Source organism: Sinocyclocheilus rhinocerous, unplaced genomic scaffold (assembly GCF_001515625.1).
Source record: "Sinocyclocheilus rhinocerous isolate Xijiao unplaced genomic scaffold, SAMN03320098_v1.1 scaffold53, whole genome shotgun sequence".
In the NCBI taxonomy this organism is placed as follows: Eukaryota; Metazoa; Chordata; class Actinopteri; order Cypriniformes; family Cyprinidae; genus Sinocyclocheilus; species Sinocyclocheilus rhinocerous.
In genome coordinates, this window is record NW_015645538.1 from 1214272 (window position 1) to 1228090 (window position 13819).

Below are 13819 nucleotides of genomic sequence, written 5' to 3' on the forward strand. Positions count from 1 at the left end.
AAAAAAAAAAAAAAAAAAATGGGTGGTTTTAAAAGAAGATTCTCATATCAGCCAAGGCTGCATTAATAAAAAAAAAAAAAAAGAAATAAAGAATACAGTAATATTAGTTAGTTAAAAATAAGTGTTTTATATTTTAATATACTGTAAAATTTCATTTATTCCTGTGATGACAAAGCTGATTTTTCAGCAGCCATTACTCCAGTTTTCAGTGTCACATGACAACTTTAAACATTTCCTATTATTATCAATGTTGAAAAAAGTTGGCTAATTAATATTTTTTTGAGAACCATGATATTTTTTTTCAGGGTTCAAGCTCAAAAGAACTGCATTTGTCATTCTTGTTCAATTTTGTTAAAATTCATTGCTGAATAAAATGATTAATTTCTTTATTTAAAAAAAAAAACTGGATCCAAACTTTTGAACAGTGGTATATATACAGACCACATTAACTTCGACATTTGTTTTGTAGATACATTTATATTCACAAGAAGACTTAATGCTTTGATCCATTTTTGTTCAGTGTGTTAAAATATTTGTACAAACTTATCTCACAGCTGTCAAAGGTCTTTAGTAGCTTACTAAAAAAGGAAACACTGAAACTAAAAGTGAAGCACCACAACCACCCTACCGCTGAGATATTAATTTGAGAATTACTTTAGGAAAAGACAGCGCTTAACTGCCCTTAGCCAACGGCAAAGTCAAGAAGCGGCACTTTTTGCCTGCTTGACTGTGATTTACCAGAGGAGAGAACTTTAGCACCTTTGGTCTGACTGGAGTCAAGAAACACAACAAAAAACATTATACAGAGCCCTGGCGTTCCTCTGTTTTCTCTTTCTCCCTGGTAAATGAACTTTGCCTTGACTTCTGTTCTGTTTTGATGTTTTGGCTCAGGGTCTTGCAATTCCCAATTCTCACAGGCTTTAGAATAGCTCTGTAGAGAGAGAAGAGTGATCCCTTTCCAAGAGAGCGTCATGTCAAAGACATAAAAAACTGTGACTGTTTTGAGTGTGTGTTTGTGTTTCTACTGAGGTCAGAGTCAGCCAGGGGAAAAGCTATTTAGTTGACTATTTCTAACTGACAGCCATGACAGAAAATATAGAAAGTGTAACTGGCCTAATGGTCGCCTCGGGCATTCAAAAAGGGAGTTTATTTAATATCTCAATGTGCATCAATTTTGAATTGCTACGTTGCTGAAAGTCTTTCTTATTTTCAACTCCATATGAAGGTACCCCAAAGCAAATTCCTAATGATCAACTGAAATATTGAAATATTAATATGGTGTGTTATGCTACATCAATACACTCATACATGGCGTCATGTATCCACAAAAAAATCAACAAGCATCCATAAAATATCAGTTAAAAAAAGGAATTGGTATAAAGGGGTGTGTGTGTGTGTGCAGACCAGTTCTCACTATTAACTAGTTGCTTATTAGCATGTATATTAATAACATATTGGCTATTTATTAGTACTTATAAAGCACATATTCTGCATGACCATATTCTATATCTACATATATATATATATATACATACACACCCTTTATATATTTATATAATGGGCAAAACTAATTATTTTTTTAACTGACATTTAGTGGATTTTGTGGATGCTTGTATGCTTGTCGATACGCACACACACACGCACGCACACACACACACACACAGTGTTATTTTAGTATAATTGAGATACTATTATAGTTTTTATTTTTTAATCAGTTTTTATTTTTATATTTTCAATTTTCATGTTAATTTTGTTATAGTAACTTTGTTGTGTGCTTTTGTCATTTTTAGTATTTTTTTAAATTTGTATATATGTCTACAGTTTTTCTGTTTCATTTTATTTAGCACATCAAGTCAAATTAAATTAAAATGACAAATATTGCTTTGGCAGCTAAAATAATAATAATAATAATTTCATTTTAAATCAGCAAATGTTTAATTTCAAGTAACGAAAATGTTTTTTTATGGTTTTAGTTTTTGTTTTTTTTTATTAACTATAATAAGCCTGATACATAAATATATACATAAATGCACAAAAACACACACACAAGCAAAGACATCATATAAATGTTTCAATACAACTAAATATTAAAATGTATACCCAGAGGCTAAATGACAGAAAAAGGCGATTTCTACCTTTATATTGAGGTTAAAAACTGATATAATTCTTGCAATATTTTGCCACTACTCACTGTTATGGTACAGGCTTAATGGTGAAACCAGATGCTATTGTAAATCTTTATTTTGAAGCTAATATCTGTCTAAATCACTTTCGAATGAAATATGATTTCAACTGAAATACAAATGACCTTATCCTAGACCTTGAGTAGCCAGCAGATGATTCAGAACTACAGAAAACATATTAATAACGTTACATCGAGAAGGTGACATGGCTGCTAATTTAACACCTACGAAGTGCCTATTAACAATGCCTGAGGCGAACAGACCGAGCTTGTCACATAATAATAACGAACGTAGGAGTGTTTGACTAATGCATGGTGCACGGCATATATTTAAGTTCAACGTACGGCTCTCGACTGATTAAAGATTCAACGTTAAATTGAAATCTGCAAGACAAGCTAACAGATAATTAATGCTCTGAAGTAAAACTAACATCTCGCTGAGAGGCGGCCCTGATTACTTCTTCAACATGCCACTCTGCAGCTCCAACACCCAAGGCTTAGTGCTGTTTGGCAACATAAATGTTTACTATCTTAAGCTGTGAAAACCACGCTCACTCATGCAGTGCTCTGATCAACAGTTAAAAACACATTATGCCCACTTGTGTAGCTCGCAGAAAACGGTTTCCAAAACACCCAGGCAGTAATAAAGCCGTAATTGAAGGTTTTGGCTTCAGTGTGGAATATTTAACAGACAGAGATCATCAATTTTGATTTTTTCCCCCTGACCCCCAACCATTTGCAAGCAAGGATTCCCCTACATACTTGTATTGACTGCCCGGGGCCAGCGGGGGTGGTAGGAGCCGACAGGAACATGGGGTGGGGGTGCATGCTCTGAATAATGCATCTCTCAGACCAAACCTGTCATTGTCTGAAATATTGCCGGCATCATTCTTTGTGACAGAATAATGAAACATTAAAAAAAGGCAGTGGAGTGCTGCATTTTTAACAGAGGGCTCCAGAGCTCTGCCCTACAGATCAGAGCCGATGGAGGAGGGTACGTCTGTGCATATATGTGCACGTTCGTGTGTGTGTTTTCGGGTGGTGGTTTCCCTCTAAAGAATGCAAAATCTGAAGTGATTGGGGATCCTAATGATCAGCGAATGCAATGTGCATTTCTAATAATTACTGTTTCTACAACACTGCAAGACAGTCTTTCCTTAATAACTATTTACTCTACATACTGTCCATCGGGAAACTTTTGTCTTAATGTAAGCATAAATCTAACAGCTAAAAAATGTGTAAGGTTTATGCATTAAATAGGAAAAATATCTGACAGTGGATCGTTTTATCTTTTTAAAAAGACTAAAATAATGATTAAAAATTATTTTGAGCAATGAAGGACTAAGGAAGGAAAAAGTAATACTTTTACTTAGCAAGGATGCATTAAATTGATCAAAAGTGACAGTTTCAATCAATCAGAATCTTATAAAAATGTCCATCATGGTTTCAATATTGGTAATAAGAACAACTGTTTTCAATATTAGATTGGAAACAGTTTGAAGATTTCACAACATTACTGTTTTTACTGTATTTTTGGATTAAATAAATGCAGGTTTGATGAGCATAAAATATTTATTTTTAGGGAACATAAAAATGAATGGTAGTGAATAGAAAATATGATTTGTAATAGGGCTGTAAAAAAAAAAGTCGAATTTCAAATATTCGTCAAATTTAAAATAAAAATCTGCATTAAATAAGTACTGTAAATCCAGCAAATTTTGTACATCGTATTGCATTGTAGTCACTGAATCTCTACAGTTCTATCTATACTCGCTTCTGCTTATGCACGTTGCCTCCAGAAATCTGCAGTCAGTGCAAGAACTATGCTTCATGGTATCACTAAAAAGAGGCACAAAATTCCCTTCCTGAATCTTCACAGTCAGTGAACCTCGATGGTGGAAAGATCTTCCCAACGGCATCGGAGCCACACAATCCCTTTTTACCTTCAAAAAACCTCAACTCCTTCATGAGCACTCCACTCAAAACTATGACTGCACTTACAGCACTTAGTACAGTACTATTCTTCCTTTACTCTCTTCAACTCTCTTGCCTTGCAGTGTTTCCCGAATCTAGCGCATACATTTATACTTTTCCCAGCAACTGTGAAACTTTGCATCACAGTATTGTCTCTCAGGGATGAATGACTTTGTAACATTCCTCCTCATTTGTAGATCACTTTGGATAAAAGCATCTGCCAAATGAATAAATATTTATATAAATGTACACATATCCGTATTGACAACGGTATTGGCCATTAAATAACCCATATAGGTTTGACCACCAGTCTTGTGTGCCAAAAAACTACTCTAAGCAATGGCAATGCCAGTTTTTATGATTCCTTCCCAGTCTCAAAGGATTGTGCATGCCATTCTATGCCCAATCCACAGCCACCAATAAAACCAGCAGACCGGTTTCGCGATATTTTAGGAATCAATACACAAAGCTGAACTTCTCTGGCTTATAAGATCTGCCTCCATGCCGTTTTTGAATCTGACAAAACAAACGCTTTTATGACAACCGTTAGATATTTATCTCCACTCCAACACAAACGCTCAGCCCAGGCTTTGTTCTACAAGGCACTTTAAGCTTTTAATCGTTCCCTCTCTTGGCCTGGATGTTTGACGATACTTCAGGTGCATGATAATGGAATGCTCCCCCTCCCAGCAGGTGTCCACCATGTAGAGGCTCAGCAGCATCAGCACAAACTAGACTTATGGAGCTCCCGTCCTGGATTTCTTCTCTCTCTTTTTCACCCTCTATTTGTGTTAGTTTTTCTTTCTTCTGCTCTATTACCATTGACTTGTTTAACTTGCACACTGAGTGATTTGAACTAACAGAACTGCTGATGACCAATGTACACCAAACTCAAACAGGACTAATTAAAGCAGCACTCGGTTGCACACTATTTTGCCCAAGACTGCATTTATTCATTTTTTTTAAACACACTATCTGACATTTGCCTGTTAATTGAGCATAATGGATGTACCTTTGCAGATAATGTTAAGCAGATATCACTTTGAAAGATAGGCATGGTTTACTAATTATTCGTTAATGTAAAAGAGCCTCAGCCCTTTTGCAATTCCAATCATTACTAATGGCTTAAACTGCAGCTCTGGGGAACAAGACAAATTGCTGTGACAGTTTATGTCTAGATCTCAGGTACTATTTACCTGGGGTTAAAATCCATCTAAATACCTGAACAATTACTTTGTCCCTAGGAGCAGCAGGTCTGCGCACCATTCGGAATTGAATTTAGAATGCATTTTAATTCCTGCATTTAGAATTAAGGCAATTCTTAAATGGCTAGTTTACTCAACAAATTCTGTCACAATTTACTCCAAATCTTATGGCTTTCTTTCTGCTGTGGAACATAAGAGAAGATTTGGAAGAAAATTTCATTGACTTTTTTTGTATTTTAAAAAATATCTTCTTTTTGGTCTACTTAAGAAAGAAAGAATTTCATACAAGATTGGAATGACATAAAGGTGAGCAAATAATGACAGAATTGTAATTTTTGTAATTAAATTCTGAATTTTGTCCAAACATCCTTTTGGAAACCAGTGCAAATATGCTTGTTGTTTCCCTTGCATTTACTTGCTGGTACTGATATTTTTATTGCTGTTGGTTCTAGTAAGAAAAAAAGCAATGCCACAATCTGTATCCCACGCATTTGACAGAAATACTTTAGAGTATAGTACAGAAATTTGAATATGTCAATATTTATGTTTAGAACTGAACAGGCAGGCAATATTTCACAGTATGTTTAGTACTACGTGTACATATGCCAATGTTTAAAATGGTATGGCGAGTTCAATGTTTCAGGGGCTAAAACACCTCAGCTGCTGACTATTCATTTTCATGCCTTTTCATTTGCTTTTTATGAAGGCTTCAATTCAAATGACATCTATCTCGTTTAGGACCTTCCATCAGAGCGCGAGCAGTCCAATGACCAGAGATGGGCCTCGAGGGAGACATCACATACAGCTCACATAATGCCAAACGATGCTTGTGAGGGAGGTCCAAAATTCCCATAACAGTTAAACTGACAGCAACGTTTACAGAGGAGGGTTTTTTTTGTCATGATTTCTATCCTTTCGGCACCACATACCTCATAAAACCACAGCCTTCTTGGTACAGGACTGAGATAGCAAAGTGGCTTTCTTTCAGCACAAAAATGAACCCTAAGACAAGAGACCGGGACTGGGAGTTTTGAAGTGCTTTCTCATATCACACTTTCATCTCTGCACTATTTTCCAACTGGTGTCTGGATATTACAATCATAGGCTGTCTGCAAACATTTCAAGTCTCCCTGGAATACAGCAGGTCAAAGATTCTGGGTGGCACATAACTACTAACAAATTCTGCATTTGCTTCTATACTTTTAAAGGGATAGTTCACTCAAAAATGAAAATTCTGTCATCATTTTTATTTTTTTTTTACCCTAATGTCGTTTCAAACCTGGATGACTTTCTTTCTTCTGTGAAACACAAAAGAAGACATCTTCTTTCATGTTCTACTGAAGAAAGAAAGTCATAAGGGTTTGCCTGAACTATTCCTTTAGGTAGCTTAAATATAGTTGGTTCTGTTTAGTCAGCTACTCAGACTCCTTTAAATTATTAGCCAGCTTTCCTAAAACTGCTGTTATTCTCAGACGCTCTGAATTAGAGCTGCACTGACTACGCTCTCAGACTATGAAATATTCTTACTGTGCAACACCTTGCTTCTAGACAACTCCACATTTTTTTTGTCGACAGATAGCTTTCAAGTATAAAAGAAAGACGAGGAAGCCAGTTGCTAAGCTACACACCTCCTGTCTAGAAAATAGATAAATGTATATAATTAAATGTATAGAAATGAATACAGGAGAATAGCATACTTTAACATAGTTCAGATGAGACTCACCCTTGTGGAAAAAGAAGTACCCTTCAGCATACTTTTAAAAAGAGTACTTATTACAGAAATAATATACTTAAAATATATACTGTAAGTGCCAACTGAAGTATTTACATTGCATATTAATTGCAATTAGTTAAAAATGTATTAAAAATTGATATTAAATGTAATTGGAAGAACTTTAGATTGCCTTTTTGACCACTTTAAGTAGATCTTAAGCACATATTCATTTGTTATTTCATAATTACTTCTATTGTCTTTGAAAACAACAAAAGACAAACAATGATTTACAATGTACTTTAAAGTAACCTAAGTAATAAACAGTCATGCAAATGTACTCTAAGTACATTTACAGTCAAACCAAAAATTATTCAGACACCAGATATAATTTTTGATATTTTTTTTTACTAGTGAGTGCAGGACACTATAGTTCATTTATGTAAGTGAGGACTTAAGTTCTTGTCATATTTTATTACCATTTTCTAAACTATAGTGAATGAACTGTGATAATGTGAGAAATGTTGAAGGTGTCTGAATAAATTTTGGTTTGACTGTAAATGTTTTTATTTCATTAATATTATATTATCTACAAGTACAGTCTTAAACATATACTTTCAAAATTTGATGTACACTACAAGTGTACACTTAATTAAGCACACTTCTTTTTTACAAGGCCATACTGTTTTCTAGTAATTCAAAAGTATGATATTTAATATGAATTTATACACTCAAAATGACTGCGAACATTCATTTGAATGTAATAGTGTCATATGTACAAGACATGATGAGGTAATCAAGACTTGGAATTTAAACTAGAGCTGGGTGTGTTATTAACATGGTAAAATGGTTAAACGTTTAAAACCATATTTAAACAAAATAAAGAGAGACACCCAAAATAATACCCCTGTCACAAAAAGCCCCAAGAATTTGTATGATAAATACACCAAACACATTAAATGCATAACTCCATTATGTTTCGGCTTTGCTGCGTTGCGTTTTGTTTCGTATTTTCAGTTACTCACCAAACTCCCTGGGCACAGAGATAGAGTACACACAGCTCTGTCCCGTTGTGTAGTTCCTTGGGAAATTCGGTGACAGCACGGTTCCTTCTGTCCCAGTGGAGCGACTTCCACATGGTGCTGTTCACACAAATACCCAGATCACTCATTACTTTATGCTTCAACATTCATGATGAACTGCTATTTTTGAGACAGCAGCCTCGATAGAACTGATCTTGGCTAGCGAAGCATGCACATGCCATTTTACGAGTTTGATTAATTTAGTTTGGTCTGCGGCAGCAGGCCCAAACTGTTTATTCTCAGAGAGTCTCCTACACATCCATCTTTACTTGCAGACCCTACCTTGACAGCTGGGCAGCCCCCTGTTCCAGCCAGGCCTGCCATCATCACCCATAATGCAGGTAAGCGTGGAATAGCCCTGGAGGTCGTAGCCTGCCTCACAGTAGAAGGTCACAGTGGAGCCCAGCTTATAGTCACTGCCCAACCGAGTGCCATTCATCACATTACCAGGATCAAAGCATGACTCCCTCAGCTTAGCTGTGTGAGATGGAGAGAAGGTGCAGGAAAAGCAAAGGCTGAAAATCCCTTTAGGCATAGCTTAGCTTGCAGAATGAACAGTTATTGGTTGAAACTGAAATTTCTTTACAACATAAACACATTTTTCTTCTAAGAAAAAGCCTTTTAGGGGGGCTTTGGGGCTTGTCTGGTTACTATAAACTATGAACTGTAACTCTTAAAAAATTCTATGTTCTGAGGGAAAACAATAAAAAGATAAGAGTGAGTAAACATAGACAGGATGTTCATTTTTGGGTGAACTACTTCTTTAAACCGTCAACGGAATACTAGTCACAGCCTGACTTCCCTCTGCAGTTCGATATATGTGTAATATAATGTATTTAATTAAGGGTTTAGACATTTAGGCTCTCAAAATGTCAGGGTCTACCTTTGTACTCCAGGTGGAAGCCGGTGTAACTGACAGAGCCATCACTGCGAAAGGCCAGGTACATGGCGTTGGAGCTGCTCTCTATTCGTTCTGGAAGCTTGCTGTCCTGAAAGCTCCCGATCAGCGGGCTGTTGCTGTCCGGTCCATCGTAGATATACAAGAAGTCGTAGTTGGGCTCAATGCTGAAGCTAGAATAGATGATCAAAGAGGAGTTTTCTGAATAGAGGGATCAAAAGCTAGGCTGTGATCTGGATATTCGAGTCCTGAGATCAACTTTGCAGACGGCAGTATAAAGTAAAACATGTACAAAGCAAGTGGAGCCTGTTTTAGAATGATAGGGGAGACCAAACAACAACAAAAATTATATTATATATATAAATTTTATTCACACAAGATTTAAAATCTTTCACCTTCATCATGTAGTTGACTCCTGTATTACTTAAAGCACTGTTGTTATTATTAATGACAACAACAATGTAAAAATGTATAAAAATATAACACAGAATATTATTTTAAAATGATTAAACAAGTATTGTTTTTATTATTATTAGTAGTAGTACTATTAAATCTTGAAAATGAATTAATTAAAAAAATAATATTAATAAATACAATATAATAATAATAAATAAATATTAGTAATTAAAAAAAATATAAAATCCAACCAAACCACAAAACTACTTTTAGAAAATGGAATTACAAAAAGAGGAGTGTTGATTAAATACCTGTCCACCTAAATGCCTGTTATGCATGCTAACTTGCTGTTTAAGGTCTAGGTTGAGGTATGTCTCTGTATTGTCCATATGGCCTGCATGACAGTTAACATTAAGGTTGAACATCCTAAATAAATATCCAGGCATTGAATGCCAGCGTTCACATACTTCTAAAACTCGGATATAAAACCTCCCAGCACAGTACCAGCATCTCAGCTATGCTCTAAGATTTCCAAGACAGAGAGCCACACATATAAACACATGCACCTTTTCATTTGCAGTAAGGTGTAATGATAAGGTCTCGCCCATCAGTGGAGTCATTTGCATGAGATGGATTGTGACTGAATCAGATTTACACCCCCTTTTTCTCCCATTATGCAGAGAGAGAGTGCTAAGCATGCCTTCCACACTTCACTGCGTCAGAATCCACTGCTTAGGGGTTATTATAGGATAATTCATACACAGGATAAGATCCTTTACACCACATTAAAAAAGCCATTAATTTCCGATAAACAGATGCATTGGGTTTTTTTCCCCCACTCCATACCCTCTGTAGCTGTCAATCAGAAAACAATTATTTCTGCAGTAATCAGGTTGATAGCACAAACTGTACTGTTGCTAAATAGAGAGACACCCGGCTGGGATTACATTTGTAGTGTTGCTAAAAGAGGTCACTTTTTTGTCGGAGGGCTGGTGCGCGTGTATTGTTCATTTCCAATTTCATTGTGGACATATTTCATATTGTGGATTTTTTAAGGAGAAAGAAGTCAGTAATGGACTGTGTAATGAAAGTCTTTGAGATGGAACCGAACGAGAGCTATTTATTAGAAACCTGTTTGAGACATTGCACTTCTGGCAGAACTCCAACATGCTTATTTACTCAGAGAGAGGACAAAATTCAAATGAGAAAGAGGCTACTTCAGATGTAACGCCAACCATGAGAATGACACTACCTGCTGGGCTAGGTAAAAAGAATCCCCCCCCCCGAAAAAGTTATTCATCATCTGTTGTGGGCCTGATGTATGGCTTTAACTAGTAGCTGTGAAGGTTTTGAAAAATATTAGGCGCAGAAAGCTCACAAAACAGCCTCAAATGGCAGCTCCTGCTGTGATAAATGTTGTAAATTGTGACACACAGGCAGAACGGAAGATTGTTTTTGAGTTATTGCTGTCATTAAAGGAACTGCTCTTAGATGATGAGTCAAAGAGAAGAAGAGGCAAAGTTTAAGCGTTCAACAGTCGCCGATATTTCAAAGTGCTCGCGTGAGAAACTGATATTCAGAAGGAGAAATGCTGAAACCTAAGCACTTCTTCTTCTGCTGATTGCGTGTGAATCCTGATTAATATTCCACGGCCTCACGCCTGGACTAGACCCTCGCGACACCCTTTGATCCAGGTGGAAGGGAATCGCATGCTAGCGGTGCTATTAGCATTAACAGGGAGGGAGGACTACAGCGACTGCCAAATACGACAAACTTCTACAGCCCTAGAACTTAACCCCACACTGACCCCGGCTGGACGGAGAATCCTGCTTGCGGCTTGAGCGTCGCTACGTGTTGGCTAAATGAAAAATGGACATAATTAGCAACATGACTGGACTGTGAAGGAAATTTATCAACCCTGCTTTTATACTAATTGGTCACATCACTCAAGGCAGAGACACCGCTCTACACCTTTAAGGCAAGACGAGGGGAAGCTGAAAAAAAAAGGACAACCGTCAGGTTCATTACAGACAAAATGAGCAAAGAATTCCAGCTGGGCTCATTATCTCTCCCAGACATGAAATGCATTTTAATTCAGACAGTGATAGCCGTCGCCGCTACATAATTACTCAACACGTCGACTGCGGCCATGTCAAAGGACACCGTGGGCACTCATTTTGAATTCAGCGTTATGACACAGCAGCCTCTAAATGAACTCGTGAACTTATCAGTTTGAGATATTATAGCTCAAGTGAGGGCATAAACGAAAGGCCAGGAATACACGCACCGCAAGATTATTTCCGATAGTGCGTCTTACTGTCTCATCGGCCACAATTTAAAACTCACTGACCCCAAAACAACAGAGGGTTCAGCTGATATTAACCTTGCGACAGAGAACCGCACTCTCTGCATTCACAAAACTTCCTGGACACCAATGGTAAATATACAAAGCTCCCTGTTCATTCTGCCACAAACGCGAACCTGAAGCTGCTAATATATATCTGATTGTCTATAAATGGTACATAAAAACGTTCTAATACACATCTTATAAAAATTCAGTCGAGATATAAGTTCCAGAATATATTTTTTTATTTTTATAAATATATAAAGAAAAATATAAAAAAATATATAAATATATCTCTTTTATAAATACATGTATATCTGCATAGTATTATTAAATTATTTTTCTTTTTTCTGTTTGTTCCTTCACTTCATTCAACAATGTACAGTATATAATACACGGTATATAAATAAATAATTATGTATTTGAATGCAACTACTACACACATTACACTCACAAATCCACACACACATATATAAATTACCAGTCAAAAGTTTTGAACAGTAAGATTTTAAATGTTTTTAAAGAGTTCTCTTCTGCTCACCAAAAGCAAAAGCAGTTATATTGTGAAATGTTTTTACTATTTAAAATAACTGCTTTCTATTTGAATATATTTTAAAATGTAATTTATTCCTGTGATCAAAGCTACATTTTCAGCATCATTATTACTGTCTTCAGAGTCACATGATCCTTCAGAAATCATTCAAATTTTCTGATTTGCTGTTCAAGAAACATTTTTTATTATTATTACTATCAATATTTAAAAAAGGTGAGTACATTTTTTCAGGATTCTTTGATGAATAGAAAGATCCAAAGATCTTCATTTGTCTGAAATAAAAAGCTTTAGTAACATTATACAGTATATTAGAATGATTTCTGAAGGATCATGTGACTGGAGCAATGATGCTAAAATTCAGTTTGAAATCACAGGAATAAATTACATTGTAAAATATATTCAAATAGAAAGCAGTTATTTAAAATAGTAAAAATATTAAAAAAATAACTGCTTTTGCTGTATTTTGAATCAAATAAATACAGGCTTGGTGAGAAGAGCAGAAGAGAATTGTTAAGAAGAGAAGAGAATTAATCGCACATCATATTTGTGAAATTACTCCCAAAAGATCATTTAAAGTCATTGTTGTGTAAAGCATCAAACAGACAATACAAAAAGTAGCTTCAGCAAGAAATATTTAGTTTGATAAAAATTATTACATATACTCTTTTGGACCATGAGGGTGAGTAAATGATGACACAATTGTCATTTTTGGGTGGGTGAACTATACCTTTAATAATTTATTTTATTAATTTTATTATTATTATTATGGAAATATGAAATTATTTCTTTAATGAAATGATACTCTAAATAATAAACCAAAACTGCCAGTAGGTGGTGGTAAATGTCTTAATGATTAAGTCATCGAGTCATTTATTCATTCATTTGATTCGTTCAAATGGCTGATTCATTTATATCCCACCAGTGCAAATGTGATACTGACATTATACAACAGTTCAGTAAGTAAGAAGTTAATATTGTGTTATTTTAGACACAATGAAATGTTGTCTGTTTTGCTCAATTTTGCCAACAAAAATATAAAAACAAAGCAGAACTGTTCGTCTTCGAGCAACACACAGTGGTATTTCATTTCTTAATGCACGTTTTAAAACGTAACACATGTGCCAAATCAGTTGTGCGGATCACTCCGCTGTGGCAACCCCAGATAAAAGGGAATAAGCCGAAAGGGAGAAAGAGAGAGAGAGATAGTAATAATAATAAAATTAATAAAATAAATTATTAAAGGTATAGTTCACCTACCCAAAAATGACAATTTTGTCATCATTTACTCCAAAAACACCAATGGTCCAAAAGAGTATATGTAATACATTTTATCAAATAGAATATTTCTTGCTGAAGCTACTTTTTGTAATGTCTGTTTGATGCTTTACACAACAATGATTTTAAATTGTCTTTTGGGAGTAATTTCTCAGCATTATTTGATGAGTGATTAATTAAATTAATCGGCACATCATGT

General features: G+C 35.4%; 1 protein-coding gene across 1 annotated transcript in view; it reads right to left on the minus strand.

Annotated features, from left to right (window-relative positions):
• The window catches only part of LOC107706218 (CUB and sushi domain-containing protein 3-like), a 406816-nt gene that overhangs the window by 99516 nt on the left and 293481 nt on the right, over positions 1-13819 (minus strand). Inside the window, 3 exon segments of the mRNA XM_016509850.1 lie at positions 8098-8214; positions 8437-8631; positions 9038-9225. Coding sequence (XP_016365336.1) covers positions 8098-8214; positions 8437-8631; positions 9038-9225 — 500 coding nt within the window.